General features: G+C 41.0%; 1 protein-coding gene across 5 annotated transcripts in view; it reads left to right on the plus strand.

Annotated features, from left to right (window-relative positions):
* The first annotated feature begins 1,111 nt into the window (after positions 1 to 1,111).
* Positions 1,112 to 18,636, plus strand: part of LOC127586415 (protein Smaug homolog 1-like) — a 67,162-nt gene continuing 49,637 nt past the window's right edge. Inside the window, exons 1-3 of one of the 5 annotated variants that reach the window (XM_052044363.1) lie at positions 1,142 to 1,369; positions 2,402 to 2,547; positions 9,670 to 10,220. In XM_052044363.1, coding sequence (XP_051900323.1) covers positions 10,025 to 10,220 — 196 coding nt within the window. In that variant the 5' untranslated portion in view covers positions 1,142 to 1,369; positions 2,402 to 2,547; positions 9,670 to 10,024. Of the gene's footprint in view, positions 1,370 to 1,645; positions 1,902 to 2,401; positions 2,548 to 9,669; positions 10,221 to 18,636 lie in introns of those variants that run through there. The other 4 variants (XM_052044361.1, XM_052044362.1, XM_052044365.1 and 1 more) reach the window with 4 other exon arrangements.

The following is an 18,636-nucleotide window of genomic DNA, read 5'->3' on the forward strand; positions in this document are numbered from 1 at the left end:
GCAAGTTAATTAGACAGAGAGTGTCAGGTGCCTGGCATGTGCTGCCAGGGGAAATGGCAGAAGCACGTTCCAGGCACCTACCACTCCCTCCACTGGCTTCCCTCGACAGCAACAGTTAAGAGGCTTTTAGACAGACAGATGAGCAAGCAGGGAATGGAGGGATATAGACCATGTGTAGGAAGATGGGATCAGTTAAATTTGGCATCGTGGTCGGTACGGATATCAGGAGCCAAAAGGCCTGTTCTTGTGCTGTACAGTTCTATGATATATGAGTTAGTACATAAAAGTGACCCTGAGATAAGATGTCTGTTATGATTTTGTTGAATGATGGAGCAGTGTCGAGGGGTCAAATGTATTGGTATTGGCTTATTGTTATCACTTGCATGTCTTGCAATCCGTTCATACAGATCAATTCACTACACAGTGCATTGAGGCAGTACAGGGTAAAAACAATAACAGAATACAGAGTAAAGTGTGACAGCGACAGAGGAAGTGCAGTGCAGGTAGACAGTAAGGTGCCAAGGTCATAACAAGGTAGATCGTGAGGTCGAGTCCATCTCATCGTATAAGGGAACGGTTCAATAGTCTAATCACCGTGGGGTAGAAGCTGTCCTTGAGCCTGGTGGTACGTGCCCTCAGGCTCCTGTATCCTCTACCTGATGGGAGAGAGGGAATGAGCCGGGTGGGTGGGGTCTGTAATTATGACCTACTCTTGCTCCTATTCCCCATGTCCCTTAATTAATTTATTAATTCCTGTCTCTCTCATCAGACTTTTGATCTCCCGAAGTAATTATTTCCCTAAGCGGCTTTGTGCTTAATTATATCCGATAATACTTCGGTGAAAGGCCCTGAGAGCGTGTAATTATCTTAGGTCGCTAGATAAATGCACATGTTGTTGTCTCTGTCGCACCAGAGCACCATTCAAGGCAATGAACTACAACCCCCAGCATACATTGCGAAAATACCATCCTATATCCGGTATAATTCTATGTCATATCCTGTCTCTCCCATTCCAGTGCACCCACAACCGAACGTGCTGATGGGCCCTGTTAATTGACAGCGCAATGACCCAATTGGACAGGAGGGCAGGAGGGAGCGGCATGAGGCGGCCAATGAGCGGGCGAGCAGCGGCCGATCAAGTTAGTGGGGCTGGAGTTTTCCTCGGCGGATTTTCTGCCGCTGTCGCCGGGCCTTGGATCGGACCCCCTCCCCCCAGGTGAGGGAGATCGAGAAAATTCGACGGCGGGCGGGTATTTTGTCGTCCGCCGGGGGTCTGTGACTGGATGTCGGGAGCGGGCTGTCGAGTGGGGCCGGAGTCGGGCCGATTGGCTGACGTTTATTTTCCTGAGGGAAGCCAGTGGAGGGGGAGGTAGGCCTCGGCCGTCACCTGGGGGCGGGCGGCGAGGGCTGAGGGGTAGGGCCGGGGCCGGGGCCAGGGCCGGGTCCCGGGGGTGAGGGTGGTCGTGTGGAGGGAGGGAGAGGAGGAGGAGGAGGAGGGGGGCAGGAGGCAGCCCGAGGTGTGCCCGCCATTTGGGTGTAGGGGCGAGGTGAGGGGATTAGGATTAAAGCCATAACCCCTCCCCGTCGGACAGAGGGACGGGCAGAGCTTCTGCTTCGCGTCTCCCGATCTGTCTCCCACACACTCATCCCCGGGAGCCCAGCCCAGCCCCTCCACCTTGCCAGCACTGGTGTGTACCAGCTTCTCCTTTCTGTCTGCTCCCCTGCACTTTGTCTCCTGTCCCCTTTACTCACCGAAATCCCCGAAGATTGCAGTTGTTTCATGTTGTTTCTTCAAAAATTTGACATAATGGAGTGGAGTCTTCTGTGTGTGACAACCTGTTACAGGGATGACTCATTGGTTGAATTTCTGTAAATAGACTGTACGATATCCAAGACATTTAGTGAGTATGAATGCCAGCTTCCTGAGACTATTTTCTGTCAAATTTTATCTATATTTAATCTCCATTATGCTGTTCACCTTCTTTTGGTATATTTTCAGTCTTTGCTTTGATTTGATGTTTGTAATTTCTGCTACATCATGTCAGCCTCTTAAATATCAATATGGTGTGTTGTGAATACTTTTGGGGATTCTGCAAAGAATCTAAAAGTTGTACCTTTTAACCAAAATGTTGTGCAAGTGGGGTGTTAAATATGGTGATCTTGCATTGTAAGTGATAGGTTGATATTTGAGTTGAAGAGTAATGAAGAGAGAAAGCTATGGATGCGGTATCTTAAATAACATTTATGAACACTTGAATACTTTCTTTGACGTTGACTGAAGCTAGTGGGTTACCTGTTGCTATTGCCCACCGTTACCTACCTGTATGGATTGGACAGTTTGAGAAGTTACCACCTGAAGACTGTGTATGCTAGTTATGTTCAATGTTTGAATGTGTTGCAGGAAATACATTGTGAAATCATAATTATTCTGGAGTACTTAGTGACTTTGAAAGGAATTTTGGATCCACACCAAGGATGATGCTGGGTGATCCCATATCTTCTCATTTTGGTAATCGCATGTCAGTGTCAAGCAATTGGAGGTATATTGTAAGTCTTCCTCTGTACTGCCTGAACAGTGCCTGTCAGCCTCAGAAGCTGCTTGTCATTTTCCATTTCTCCGTACCAACTGTCCCATGGCACTCAAGCTAAGTTGAGTTGCTGTGAGTCCCTGGTTACTAAGAGTTGTTTGTATTGCCTTAAACTTCAGTTTGATGTGGAGTCCTTGCAGACAGTCATTTTCTGGCTTGTGTTTGAGCTGGAATTGCAGAAGAAACCTATTCCTATTTAATGATGGCAGAGGATTAATGTTTATTAACCTAGTGTATTTGTTGTGACTGATAACTTTTTTTGCTTATACCCCTATGTGATCTATCCCAATTGATATTGGGATAGGGTACATAGCTGTATTTTCTTTGGCCTAAACCAGGTCACCAAAATATCTGGAGGCAATGCCCCAAATTAGAGGGAGGGAAGTGTTACAAATGTCATTGGTTGTGAAATTAATGAGATTTTTGGATGATTAGTTGAGACATGGATGAAACTGATGAAATTCCTCTGACTTTTTCAGCATGGATGGGGGGGGGGGGGGCCTTGATGGTTGTGAATTATGGTGCTTGGCATCTTTTATGTTTACTGCTCTTCCACCCCTCATCTGAGGGATCAAAACTAGTTGCAGCATTTTTGTTAGCTGTATTGAGATCTATTCTTGAACAATTATAATCAAATCTTGAACACTGGCCTTTTATAGCTCAGTCGCATAACAGGCTAGTGTTGTAGTAGCTAACCGTGTGTGTGTTTTTGCTGAATATGTGGGGAGAGTTGATATTTATTCGGGGTTACATATAGATGAAGAGGTATTTGAAGAGTGACATCTTGCTCAAATTTTAATATCTAAGAACAGCAGAATTAAAAGTTAAAACTTTGAATCTGCAGTGGCTATTAGTGCAGACTGATTCATTGATATAGGTTAGTAATAAAAATGAGTAGAATGGTGGCAGGAGGACTGATGACTCTAACCAGTGATTCATAATGCACTGCTCCTGTGTCATTCACTAGATCATCCAGTCCTGAAGATCACTGGTTTGATTTTTTTCAGTCTGTGCTATTTGCAATGTGGGTACCACAGTTTGGTCATTGGAAGGGAAAATTCAGTCATGTTTTCTACTTGCATTCATGTCACTTGCCATTGCTGCAAAATGTGTACAGAAATATGCACAGTTTTGAATAATCTGTTCTCTGAGCTGGATAGCTGATGGTTGGGGATTGTATTGCAAAAGAACATTATCTAATCCCTTTCACAAATTTAACATCCCAAAACACTTTTTTCCATCAAATAATTTTTGAAGTGCAGTCACTGTTGTAAAGTGGTAGCCAGTTTGTGTGCACATTCTATGTGATCACATCTTGCTGATGTAGGTTGAGGGGTCGATGTTGACTGGGCCATTCATCTTTGAGTAATGCCATGAGAACTATTAACTAGTTAAGGAATTAGAGAGAGCCTTGGTTTAACATTTAAAATGAACAATGGTGCCGCCATCAACATGTTACCTCAGTACTGCATTGAGAACGTCTGCATTTAAGTCTTTAAAGTGGGATGGAGTCGTCTTAGGAGAGTGTTTTACCCAATGACCTTTGGCATTAAGAACAGACTAAAGAACTAGTTAAGGTTGAGCAACAGTATTGGTGTTGATCTGACTGTGGCTTTTTCGACTTCTGTCGTGATTAAAAATCCTGTATCTGAAGGCATGAAGTATGCTAATGGATGTACTGGGACAATAGAGAATTTTGCCTTTTCCAATTAGGAGCTTCACTTTGACTGCTGTCTTCATCCAGTTTGGTATTATACTTCTGGCACACTGGTATTATCATTTCCTTTTATAGCATCTGAATCAAGTCCAGTAGCTTCATTTTGTTAGTCACCCTGCTGTACAAAGAAATACCTGATGTCTGTTTTAAATCTGCATTTTGCAAATTTGAATTTGTTCTGCTATAGTGTGCAAATTCCACTTTTTCCCAAGTGGGCTTAACCTTGGATAGCCCACTCAGGATCCCTCTTGTACATTAAATTCATTCATGATCATGACTCTTGTGAAGCTGAGACTAGGCAGTTTTCTCTTGGGTCACAGTGTTTTTAAAAATGGGTATGAATATGCCAAAATAGATGTAAGTCAGCAATATGGACTAGGTAGGTGAGATAATTTGGATGTGAACCTCTTGTGTTTTGAAGGATTTTCACCCAGTATCTGTCTTCTGGTGCTCATCAGCAAAACCCAATGAGCATCTCTGTCTGTTATTTTCTGTCTAAAGAAGTAAATTAGTTGCATGCACCGTCTTCTGGTCTTTTGAAGCACCTTTTTGAAGATGTGTAGTTTCACAAGCACCAACACATAGAAACATTCCCAAATATGCCAGCAATGGTTAATGTTAGACTAATTAGCAATAGAAATACATGACAGTGTTGGAGAGGAGATCAGGCATGGCTCTATGTATTCTCCTGGACTGGATCCTCCTAGTGTTTTAATTGTTCTTGCTTTAATGGAGGATTATTGAGGCTGTCTGGGTAGCTGATGTCCATGCAAGCTTGTGCTGGCTCAATTCTTCATTGGTACTGTTAGATTTCTAGAAATAAATCCAGGAAGAGATTGGAAAGCAACTGTGAGACTACACTAAGCATTTATTGTCTTGTGCTGCCTTCCCTTTCCCTACCTCTGCCTCCAAAAATTCTGTGGCAGGAGAAGTTTGCATGTTTTTGATAGGTGAGCTGGTCTTTTCTCTCTTTGGATTAGGAGTTTTTATTAGCTATTAAATTTCTTTCTTCTTTTTCTGTATGACAACCATTACAACTTGATCTGTTGGGCAGATGATGCTTTGTTCCATTTTGGATATCTAACTCGGCCCCTACTGCAACTGTTGGGGGAGGTGTTCTAATGTCCAAAATTTAGTTTAGCCTGGTGTATCGCTTTGGAAATACTCTTTGGGTAGGAGAATGAGTGGTGTACATTCATCTGGTTCCCTTTTGTGAATTAGGGCTGCTGACCTTGATTACCACACTACACCAAGGAGGAGAAAATACACTAGTGTTCTTGTTGTAGCTCTCTTGTGAATTACAATGTGCCATCAAAGGGCTACAAACAAGTGTCTACTTATGAAGTCCATATCATCAGTTGCTGTGATTTTTGTTTTGTTCAGTGTAACAATTGGATTTTCCATACTTGGGACTTCCAGACACTTGGTTGGAGATGTATAATTCGTATTCATTTTGTTGCTTGGAAAGCCAGACACAAACTTGTGTAGCATTCCTACAAGTGCAGTAAGTCAAAGCATTGTACACTCAATTAATTTACTTCTGTAAATTTTCACTTGTTCAAATTTTCCATGATTCCTTAACATTGGGCATTCAGCCCATTGAGTCTTTGCCAGCTGTCAGAGCAGTCCTGTCAGTCCCATTTCCTCACATTTCCCTATAACCTATTTTCTTTCGAAGTGGCTCCCTCCAATCCCCCTGCAGTAGGTGTAATTTAGAGTAGCCATTTGACCTACCTACCAACTAACGCCCCTTTGGGATCTTGGAAGGAACAGGACCACCCAGGGGAAACTCACGGTGGCATGGAGAATAGGTGCTTCTTGGAGTTGACACGCAGTTAGGATCAAACCTAAGTCTCTCGAGCAGTGTTGCAGCATGACTAACTGCTGTGTCACCCATTTTTGAGTGGAGTTGAGCCATAAATGAATGTAGGCAATTCACTTCTCTTGATGAGATATGAGCATTGGTGGCACTTTTATTGCCCATCTCTAATTGCCCCTAAACTGAGTGGCAAACCAGACTGTTTCAGTCAGGAATCAGCCACGTTATTGGGTCTGGAATCTCATAGTTTCCTTCTGTGAATAACCTTGGTGAACTGGATTATTATAAAAAGCTATGTGGTAGTGTTATGGGCACCATTACTGAGACTACTTTTTATTCCAGAATTGAATTTGAGCTCCTTAGCTGTAGTGTTGGAATTCAGCATTTCTCTGGATCATTAGTCCGGGTCACTAGATCATTATTATGCCATGTTCTTAGAAGCATATACAGCAGAAGCCCAACTGACCTCTGTCCAAGGACTAAGTTAGAATTAGGTTTATTATCACTAACTTATTTGACATGAAATTTGTTGTTTTGCAGCAGCAGTACAGTGCAAACACAAAACTATAGATTACAAAATAAGTGCAAAGAAAAAGGAATAACAAGATAATTTTCAGGAATCTGATGGAAGAGGGGAAGAAACTTCCTAAATTGTTGAATGTGTGTCTTCAGGCTCCTATACCACCTCACCAATGGTAGTAATAAGAAGAGGGTGTGTCCTGATGAAGGGTCTTGACCTGAAATGTCAACTGTTTACTTCCCTCCTCGGATGCTGCCTGACCTGCTGAGTACCTCAAGCATTTTGTCTGTGTTCCAGATTCTAGCATCTGCAGAATGTCTCCTCTCCTGGATGGTGAGGGTCCTTGGTGATGGATGCTGCCTTCTTGAGGCACAGCCTCTTAAAGATGCCCTTAATGGTGGGGAGGGTTGGGCCTGTGATGGAGCTGGCTGAATCTACAACCCTGTGCAGCCTCTTGAAATCCTGTGCATTGGAGCCTCCATTCCGGGCTGTGATGCTACCAGTGAGAATGCTGTCCACTGTACATCTATAGAAATTTGCAAAAGTTAGAATCCAAGAATAAAAATCTAATGTCTGTGCATAGTGCAAGACTTGCAGCTAATTACAACTTTAATTGGTGCCATTTTCCCTTTGGGTCAGCATTATCTCATTTTTATTTGGCTTTCTTTGTAGGAATTTAGGAAGGTGGTCTTGAAATATTTTTCTGGAGCAATGTGGTGACTTCCACTTGGCTTTTCCCTCATGGATGGTATGGTCCTTATTGTCCTATGTGTAAAGTCATTGGAAACAGCCTTATTCCAATATTCAACAAGACATTATACACCACATTCCTTTGCATGTGCAGGCAATTTGTATTGGTGGTACTCATCCATTGTTGTGCAATGCCTGTGTTACTGTGCACCAATGGATGAATACCATCAATACAAATTGCCTGTACTGTCATACCCCAGTTCTGCATTGAAATGCTTTATCAGTCATGTTGAACCAAGGGTAGATGTTTGCTCTTACTTGGTTAAATGGTCCATCATTTATAATTACCTGGTGAGTCCTGATTTATTTCTAGTATTTCATCTCTACCAATGTCAAATTATTCACTACCAGTAGACCTGGCAGCCTAATGTGCTTTTGCCCTCGGCTGATGTATTTGAACACTTTTCTCAAACAGGATTTATGAATCTGAAGAAGAAACTCTGAAAATTTGTACTTATCTCATGGATACCCAGGCTGTTGGCTTAGCTTCCTTGTAAATTTCCCCATTCTGACTACCTAACTTGCCTCAAAGTAGGATTTAGCATCAACATTCCTAATCTGTGGTTTGGTACAACACTATGGTGCAATTGTGCTCTTGAAGCAATGTCTTTAAGTTACAGCTATATTGGTGATGTAAAGTGGTTTATCACTTATTAGACAGGCAGTATCTGTGTAGAAATGTCCAAGCATGTGTCACTGCAACTAACTTAGCAGTTTGTTTGCTGAGGGAGCAGTACTTTTGAGTCTCTACCTTCATAAAATTCTCTTTTGTATACAACTGTTTCAGGCTCTGTAGGTCAATAGAAATTCTTATTGTAGCATTGTTATTGACTAGTGAATCTGAAGGACAGACTTGCAGCATGGGAAGGTCTAAATAGACAGTTTATTCTTGAAGCCAGTATGGTTTTCATGTTCACAGAGATTCATCGTTCAATGAGACAATTTGAAGAGCTGTGGCCCATAAAGCAGGAAAGTTGTATGTGTTTTTTAAAGGTGGCTTTGTATGTTCTTCCACCCATACCGAAGTGCTTGCTTTGGAATGATGTAGTTGTCCACATAAATTGGCCAGTAGGAGTTATGCTGAGACACAAGAGATTCTGGAGCAACATGCACAAAATGCTGCAGGAACTCAGCAGGTCAGGCAGCATCTATGGAGGTAAATAAACAGTTGACATTTCAGGTCGAGACCCTTCATTAGGACTGAAAGGAAGAGGGCAGAAGTGAGAATTATGCTGAAGTGGTTTCAGGTAGTTCCTCTGTCAGGTGACTAAATTTGAGAGCTTCCATTGGAAACAACTATGGTCAGCCTGCTCTCTAGTTTCCTACATCCTTCCTTGTGCTACTGTCCGATTAGTACCAGACATCTACCTGGGCATGGCACTAAATGATGTCAGCTAGCTGCTTTGAGTGCAGAGCACTTCATAGTCAAGTCTGGTCCCTGTCTCATGCAATCCACCAACCCTGAGCCACTTCTTTGGACCATGAAGCCAGTTATAATACAGTACCTCAATTGTGACCAGGGGTCAAACATTGAATCTCCTGGACTATGTAGTTCAGTCTGTTGTCTGAGCAATTATGGAGTTATTGTAGTGTAGTTCAAAGTTCAAGTGAAATTCCTAATAACAATATAACTTTGAAATAGTCTTTTTCTGAATGGTCAGGTCCCTGATCAACTGTTCTGTTTCCTTTTGTGGAAACACTATTGAAATGATTTACATTTTGCAGATTTCTTTCTGTATCCAGTATGTGCCAGCACTGAGTGCTCTTTGAATGTTAATGAAGTCCAGATGTGGGTGGTTTTAGGAATGATGTCATGCATTGATGGAACTTCAGTTCTTGGCTTATTAACTGCTCCAGATGGGACTGGCTGGTGGATTTGGGGGTTGGGGGGGGCTGCTGCTGTGGCTTGGATTCTTTCTTGGGAAACATTCTGACTATCAAACTGTTATATCTGTAATCTGGGTAATGCTGGAAGTGGGTGGGGCAAGGGAGGCAGGCACAAACTGCACTGAATGACAGTGGACTAATTCACATTTTTTCACTCTAGTTCCCTATCCCAGACCCAATAATCTGAGAAAAGTGAGAGCATTTTCCAGGTTGTTAATAATTATTTAATGGTTTGTTCAGAATGGTATTTGCAGATGCCTGAAATCAGTGAAATAAAAACTGTCCCCAAGAGGATGGGGAAGGGAGAAAGATGTGGAAAATTTCTGGGAGTGTACTTAAATTGTATATTTGATATATTTATTTTGCCTTTCTTGTCTTTTTATTTTAGTGACAACATGAAGCCCTAACTGCAAGAAACAAGGAAAAAAACTAAGCAAGTGCTGAGTTTACAACGGTCTCCTGTCAGAAGTTGCCTGAAGTTGTTTCTCTGTTCAGTTTCCAGTGTTGAGAGTAGTTCTCACAGACTATTGTATCTGGGGGGAGGGGGTGGGTGGGTGGGGGTGTGAGGCAAAGAAAGGGGGGAAATATTTTGTAACCCCCTTATTAAAACAAAAATGTTTTGACAGGAAAGACACCAACTGTTTCAAAGACTATAATCTTGCTACCCAAACTGAAAACATGTGACGTTCTCCTCTTGGTGTTGGGTGCCCGAAGAAAACAGACAATCGTGCAGGCTTGCGATCATGATGTTTCGGGATCAAGTTGGTGTGTTAGCTGGGTGGTTTAAGGGGTGGAATGAATGTGAACAGACAGTAGCCTTGCTGTCTCTGCTGAAGAGGGTCAGCCGGACCCAGGCTCGATTTCTTCAGATTTGTTTGGAGCACTCGCTGGCCGATTGCACCGAAATCCACATACTGGAGGGAGAGGCCAATGATGCTGGTGAGTCAGTTGTACCAACCTCTCCTTGATGTAAAATTTGTGTCATTGAAAGTCTGATTTTTGTATTAATAGGTGAATTTTAATGAGCTGAGCACTTCCTTGTGTATTTTGCTGCAGGTATTACTAGATGATGATTGTCAGTGGGCCATTTACAAGGATATAGAATATTACTATTGTATAATATTACTAATTAAGAATAGCTAGCCTTCCTAGTACTTTCCATTAGTTTAAACATTGAGCTTTCTGACAAAACTGTACTGCACATGTCATTGGTAAGCAGGATTTGTCCATTACCCCTGAGCTTGCTGACCTACTGTGCTAACTTTTAAGTACCTTATTATTTTTAAATTGCTCCATAGCCTTGCTCCTCCCTTCACTACTACCTGTAGATCTGAGCTTCATTTGTGGGATCTTGTTCTTGGCTGAATTGTTCTTGGCCCAAACGCATAATTCCCTCAAATCTTTACCACTACTCTTTCCTCTTTTTAAGGTGCTCCTTTAAAACCTAACTTTGATTAGACTTTTGGTCACTTGCTTTGATTTTTTTTGTTAATCATTTCTGTGGAAGGCCTTAAGGTTTTATTTGCTTCAATAATTGTTACCTGTATAACAATCCTATTGAATTTGCAAAATCAATTTCTATATTGTAAAACTGTCCTGATTTGTAATGGATTGTGGAGTCTTTAGGTGGTTTATTTTTGCATTGATGAGTGTTTTTGTTCTATATTCTTACTGTACTATCCCTTTTGTTTGGGAGGGGGGAAGAAAATAACTTTAGGGTGGATTTTAAGTGGAGAGTTGATACAATGTGACTAAACATCCTAGTGAATTTTGAATATAATTCCTTGCCGAATTGAGATTCTTGTGGAAGGTGGATAGTCTTGGCCCTTTGCTTTCCTCTTGGATTCATCCAGTTCATGATTATTTTGGTGTCACATGCAAGGTATTCAACATTGCTTAATAAAATGGTGTTTTGAAGCATTGTCCAATTTCACCCTTAAAATCAGTCCTACTGGACACTGTAGAGCTTTAGTTTTTGCCATTCTTGGTAGAATTGGACAGAATTGCATAATGGTATGCTGTCTACTTCAGCTTGGTCTTTCATGCATATATTCCATCCAATCCCATTATTAAATAACTAAAGAAATTAATTTCTCAATTTAACTTATCCTTGCTGTAGTTTGCTTTTTGCCTAACTTTTCTACTGTTTATTTTGACATTTTCCTTTACTAGGTTGTTCCAGAGGTGCAATTTTCTTGAAGCAGTGGCCCCCTCTGAGGCTAGTTGAGATTTGTCAATTGGTACCCATGTTAATGATGTCAAACAGCATCATGTCATAAGTGGTTGAAGACCTCGGCATTGGGTACCTTGATCATGCCTCACTGTTTCCAGGCGTGCTTCTAAACTAATGTTTGGTTTTACAGGAGAACAAGGGTTCATGTAAATGAGGAATACATCTTTTCATACTGGGATTTAACATTCAACATTATGTATTGATATATAACTAGATACCTATTTATCAGCCATGTCACTGAAAAAACATTATTCTGTGCTGCAATAAGGGCATCATTCATCACATTTAAAGGTTTTAAGACCATGCATTACTATAGGAAAAATTACAGAAGATCTTGAAAACACTGAGCAAGGCAGAGTAGCAACCTAGGTAGCTTCCAGTGCATTTGATGGGAGGCAATGTGAAAGACTGTAGGGTCTAGACACTGTCAACACTTCTGTCATAGAGATACAATCTGCTCTATGAACCTACCCTACATTAATCCCACTTTTTATTATTCTCCCCACATTCTCATTACCTCCCCCAGATTCTACCACTCACCTACACACTAGGGGCAATTCACAGTGGCCAATGAACCTACTAACCTGCACACCTTTGGGATGTGGGAAGAAACTCGTGCAGTTAGAGAGAACATGCAAACTCCACAGTCAGCACTGATGGTCATGATTGAACCCAAGTCTCAGGTACTGTGAGGCAGCACAAGTTCTCAGTACAATGGTACATAGAGTGAATGGATGTATTTATTTTGGATTACATGAATACTCACAGGGATGTACTTTGGGCTGAAATCCTGCTCTATGGGCTACTGTTAAGTGGGGTGCCAGTGTACGAATACCTGGAAACTTGGGGGGAGGGGGAAGCGGAAGGCAGGCAGGCACATGGTGACTGTTCACCAGTTCCACGCTGTGCTGAAATGGCAAGCTGGGTTATGAGCTCAAATGTCCTAGAGTTGACTTGAACATTTGACCACCTGACTTGGGTAAAAGTAAAGCCATTGAACCATGGTTGATGCCCTTTTAGTCTTTATTTAGCCTGACTTTTTTTAAAATTCTCCTTTTAGAGTTTAAAAAAAAATTTAAAGTTGCTTTTTTAAAATGTTTTTAATTACTGTAGGGTTTGGTAATCTGGAAGTGCTCATCAGTAGATTTAATATCACACTTGATGACCTGGTAGTGGAAATGTCATGGTCCTCATAATTTAACTTTTCTTTCTCTTCCCATGGCTGCTTGCTCTAATCTTGTAGTGTAATAAAGTGGAAAAAATTCTCTCTTCAGTCAATGCTATGTTACCTGATCTCAACTTGGAAACACCTAGGATTAAAGGGCAGAAAAATAGGTCCAAATTCCAGTGCTTTGCCATCTGGTGATTTAAGACTAGGGGAAGAAAATAAACATGGATGTCAAACAACTCAAATCAATTTTTTTTCTCTAAACAAAACTTCTCATCCCTTCCTGTACGGTGAGCCAACTTGAAAAGTTATGATTAGCTTCTCAAATCTTAGTATAACTCTGATTCAGCATGCTTGCAACTTTGCCAGACTGGCAGATTTTCCAGACTAATGGATGTTGTTCTAATACCCCAATGTAGTTTTAATTTACCTTCCTAGATATTACACACTATTTCCCTGTGAGCCCAGTAAGTTTAAAATGCATGCAGGCCCTAGTAAGTTCCAGGGAGCGTGGGAATCATTGAGTTTTCCGAATAGTCGGGTGACAGATTATTCAAGTCTTAATCTTTTTTGAAATGGTAAACTGGTTTAGATCCAATGGGATTAATGCAGATGTCAAAAAAAACCTAGAATTTAAAGCCAAACATCCCTGTACAAACTTATTCAGAGCCTTGCTTGCTAATGAGATGATTGTATGTCAAAAGAGTGTTTGATGTGTTGTACCCCAGTTCCTTGTAAAATGATAAGTTCTTGCATATTACATTCTATTTCTTTTGATTATTCATTCTAATGATGAAGGCTTTGCTGCTTGATACAATGCAGTTCCTGGACAAGGCAATCTGTATGCAAAAGCCTCTGGGTGTCATTCATAAGCCTAATAATAGGATGACTTCATGTCGTCTCCTCTTCCTTTCTTTTATTGTGTCATTTAATGTTAAAAATTTATGCTGATGTTGAAACTAGCTTAATGTGCTTTAATGTGGTAAACAGATAATTTAGAATTGGGAGGTAGTAGTCAACTTGATGCAGGAAGTTTTCCAGATTCTGACAGGGTTCTGTTCCCAGGAACTGTTCATAAGCTGAATTGTTTAAGTCGGAAATGATCAAAATCAGTGTGTGGAAGAGAATCATAGAAATGGCTGAGGTGGGAGGGCGAGCAGGCATGGAAAGAGCAGCTGCCAGCTGGTGTCCCTGACTCAGTGAATGAGCGAGTGACTCTGCTCAGCAGACTTGGGTGGGGAGGGAAGGAATGCAGAAATGTGCTCTTCCCACCCAGCAGAAGATGCCTGCAGCCGACAGCAGCACTGGTCTGCTGATTTGCTTATTTGTGTGTATGTGGCATTCATAACCTGTGGAGGACTTGTACATTAACTGTCTATAATTCAAGTAGTGCCTTTTGGATATCAGTGGGTGTGATGTCCTCCTTGAAATGTAGCTGATATTGCCAAAATGACAGTCAATTTGGACACTACAGATTCCCAGAAGCAACTGCTTAAAGTTCAGGTAATCCTGCTTTGGTGATGTTGGTTGAAGGATGAATACTAGGCAGGTGGCTAGGTGAGCTGTTCTTCAAAATAGTGCTGCGGGATCTCTCTGGAGTGGAACAAAGACTTGTTGAAAATTGCTGTTGAGGCTGGGGGTTGTTTTGAGAAGGCTGGAATTTTGTTAGGCAGGGCCATTGAATATTACAGAACCAAAGAAGGTAGACAGATGCAGGGTATGGAGCAGCCATGATCTAATTAGTGACTGAAAGTGCTCAAGGCTGATTTTGCTTCAGTTGGAACATAAGAACTGGAGTTAGCCAGAGTGCTGCACTAAGCTCTGGCTGATGGCTGAAGAATTGCAAGGCCAACTATTTGAGTACGTTGTACTGGAAAAGACCATTGTGGCCTATCTGACATGTATTGTGTTTGTAGTAAGTTCACTTTGGTGTATGCTATTCAAGTGCAAACTGCACTAGTAAGTGTGTTTTGGCCTTGAGGGCCTTCATGATCAACCTTGACCCAGTCCACATATTTGCATGTGGAGATTGCTGAACAAAGATCAGGAGAGACATCCTAGCAATGGTGACATTAATTGGAGAACTCCCACCACATTACTGCTGCATTTAAGATCCCCATACTAATACAAGTAAATGATGAAACTTTTCTGATCTGTATTGTTTGGACAATCTTTGACAATTTAATCTAGCTACTGGAGTTTCTTCTGAAAATGGTTCTTGAACTTTAAATCTTGGGGAAATTGTAGTTCATACTTTGCTTATTAAATCCTTTTAACCTGTCATTGAGGCTGCACCCTAGAGGAAAGCAAGTGGGTAAATATTTAGTATGCAAAATGAATTCTAAATTGAGTTTCATAATTAAAGCCTAATATCCTGTGCCAACATCTGACAGCAAGTTGCTGTTTTAAGTGAAGAATATATTCTGATTCCTTTATTTCCTCTACCCCCCCCCCCCCCCCCCCACAGCCATTGGTAATAAATCTTTTTTTAAATGCTGACAGTTCAGCTATATAGTTCCAGACATCAATCTTTCTACTTGAGACTTTCATTATCTGCTGTCCTCCTCTTTCCAGGGTCTCTGTATATGGGATATGGTACTGAGGTAGATTAGTTATGAACTACAGAAATAGACTTCTGTAGATTATCTGGCTCAGAGCCAGATGGCCTCCTATTTTTGTCGTGTCTGGAGTGAGTTCATTCTGCTGTATGATGGGGAAATGCTTAAAATTATATTGAGTAACACACCAATTTTAATGCTATTTTTCCTATAATTGTATATGCTGAATTTGGCTTGTGGTTTTTTATGTGAATAAAAGCATTTAACAAGAATCAGAATTCAATTTTCATTCTTTTCAGTTGCTAGTTTTGTCTATGAACTATTGATGTCACAAGTTTTCCATCTCCTGATGTGGCACAACCTGGTTTTCAAAGATCAAAAATACTTAACCTATAATGTTGATTTTGAACATAATGTTGGAAAGGCAACAGAAATTTATGTAAAGTGAACCCACCTACACTTGGAGCTGAGAATTTGTGTTAGATCCCTGAGTAGTAAATGAAGCCTTTATTCCTGTTTGCCTAGTTTATACAAAGGATTTACAGCTTTCAAAACATCCTATTTGAGCTTGTGGCATTAGTATTTTTATTAGAGTTGTTTCTTGTATCAAAAGGTTCCTTCAGTAAAATCTGGACTGTCTTGTTGCATGTTACAAAGTGCAGTATTCAGCTACTTTAATACATTTTTACTCTGCAAGTTTAGCTCTGTACTTTGTAAGATGTACTTTATGAAGATTGTAACAATTTAATTCTCCTTTGCAGTTTGTAATTTTTTATTCTCTACTGCAGAGGACGAGATGAAAATTTTCAGATTGAATCAGTGGACAATGATTGTACTAACCTGCATACTGCAGATAGCTGCAGAGTTCTCAGTTGCTGACATGGGGGGGGGGGGGGGGGGGGCGGAGAGATTTTGCAGAATAGAACAGTATGAATTTTCATGCAGTGTAGAATTGTCAGGCATTTTGTAACCTCCTGGATACAGAGAGTTGTCATTCTTGCCATTGAATGGACTGATGCTTATAAATGGATCACTCAACATCTAAAAAGGGAAAAGCCCTTATGTCTCAGTTAAGATTTTATCAAATTTTGGTTGAATCACTCTCTCTCCTTTGCCCCACTTCAACACTTAATGTTGTCTGATGGAAGTAGAGCTCTACTGTCAAAGGTATTTGCATTCAAGTGAAATGGTAAACTAAGACTTTGTCTGCCCAGTGTCAGTGTCACTAGAAGACTGAATGGGACTGTTTTGAGAGACAGTTTTTCTGGTCAACAACTTTTTTCACTGAAAGTACCAAGGAGACCAACCTGATTCAAAGCTTAATTTTTTTCTGAGTCTTCTCTCAGAATGGCACATTTATTGTGTGACAGTCTTAGTATTCTATGGGCCAAATAACACTAGCTGGAATTCATCTGTCTGTTGAATATTTGTTCCATTTCTTTTTTCAAAAAAAGCACCAATATCTCAAGTATTAACACTAATTACTTACTGTTCCCAGCCATGATGGTGAAAAACTGATACTTATGCCAGCATTTCCTCAATACACACAATCACTCTGTTTTCCATATTTCCTCGCAACATGGGGATCTCTTCAGCACATCAAGTCCATGCTGGCTTGCAGAACAATCCCATTTTCCCTTTTAATTTTCCCTATAACCTCCCCAAATTCCCTTCTTGCTCTTTCAGTTTCTACCATTCGCCTAAGGCAATTTAGTGGCCAATTAGCATACCACCCCACACATCTGAAATGTAGGAAGATACCAGAGTGCATGGAATAAACCCTCATGGCCACAGGAAGAATGTGCAAACTGAATTCAGCACCAAAGGATAAGATTGACCTGGGGTGCTGGATCTGTGAGGCAACAGTTCTACTACCTGTGCCACCCAGTGTAACAGTAGGTGCATATTCTGGGCAGCTCGAGCATCAAAACAATAGAAAACCATATACAGGAAAATGTAGTGTTTGGTATAATCCATGGCTTACTCAGGGAACACTTTCTTTTTCCCTGAGTTTTGTTGTAGGATCAATGCCTCCACTTCCAGGGACATCTGTGCAAAAGAAGATCTAGGCTGAGATTGCATGGTTGGTGAGATACTAAATCAAAGGTCTTTGTCTTTCCCTCTGGGCTTTGAATGATCTTCAGCTGTTTCAGAGGATCAAGAGGTTTCTGTGACCCAGACCAGTATTAATTCTCTGGTCATTGTCACCGTCTGGTAATGTTGCTGTTTGTTTGCAATTTTAAAAAATTGTAGAAAATAAAGCAACACTAACTGCATTTCAAAAGTACTCCATTGGATGTCCAGCAGTAGTTAAGTGCACTGGAAATAAAATCTTATGGGAGATTTCTCCCACTCCCCACTTTCTGTGGCAGAGGTAGTGAAGTCCATTGTAACTTCCTCTGCCCAACTCTTCCTTGCTGCTGACCCTTGTAACCCTCCTTAAAACCTCCCCATCCCCCATTTCCCCCATCTCAATTAGGTTCTTGATCCTATATGTTGTCATTCAAATCACCAAAAGAAGTTTAAATGAGTGGGGGGGGGGGGGGGAGAATAGGGGAGGAAGAACCTGTATACACTGAAAAGAATAGTCAGCAGGGCTGTTTTTGTTGTACATTGTTCAGAAATGTACAGTAGCTATCCCCAGTAGTTCGGCTCTGAGAATTTTTTCCCAGCAAGGCCATGTTTCTGTATGCTGACAATGTGTGCACGTACTATATCACAATAGTCACAATGATTCAAAAGCCTCTTCAGTTTTGAAAATACTAGTACAAATTGGGTGCTCTCCCATTCCATTCTGTAAAACTGCCTGGATTGCAGAGTAACTTTTTTTGCCTCAATGTACAACAATGTATTGATACAAAGACAAAATGCTGGAAGTGCTCAGGTCAAGCAGCATCCATTGGTTTACAGTTGAGAGAAATTGTCTGTTTCACATAAATGATGAAAGGTGCTTGACCTGAAACTTTTTTTTCCCTCTTGCCTTGAAGCTTGCAGCATTTTGTTTTTGGATTTCCAGCATCAGCAGTTTTTTCTTCTAACAGTGTATACTGTTATGAATACTCTGCCTTGAATACTCACCAACTTGTCAAGTCCTCAAATATTGTCACAATAGTATTACCTATCATTCTTCCAGACCTCCATGAATATTAGACCCATTCCACTTTCTGTCTGCCTCTGTGTTCATTTAATTACTCCCATCCCAGACAGATCCTTGTGATCCTTTGATGCCAAAACTGAACCAACAGCAACCTATGTGTGGACTTGCCAAAGCCCTACGAAATTGGCAACAAAACTCAGTAATTTTGCACTTCAGCTTTTGTGATGGAGGCTAATAAACAATTTGCCTTCATGATTACTTATTAACTGCTATTAGCTTGTTAACTATTTGATATGTAC

Source organism: Pristis pectinata, chromosome 35, assembly GCF_009764475.1.
Source record: "Pristis pectinata isolate sPriPec2 chromosome 35, sPriPec2.1.pri, whole genome shotgun sequence".
Lineage (NCBI taxonomy): Eukaryota > Metazoa > Chordata > Chondrichthyes > Rhinopristiformes > Pristidae > Pristis > Pristis pectinata.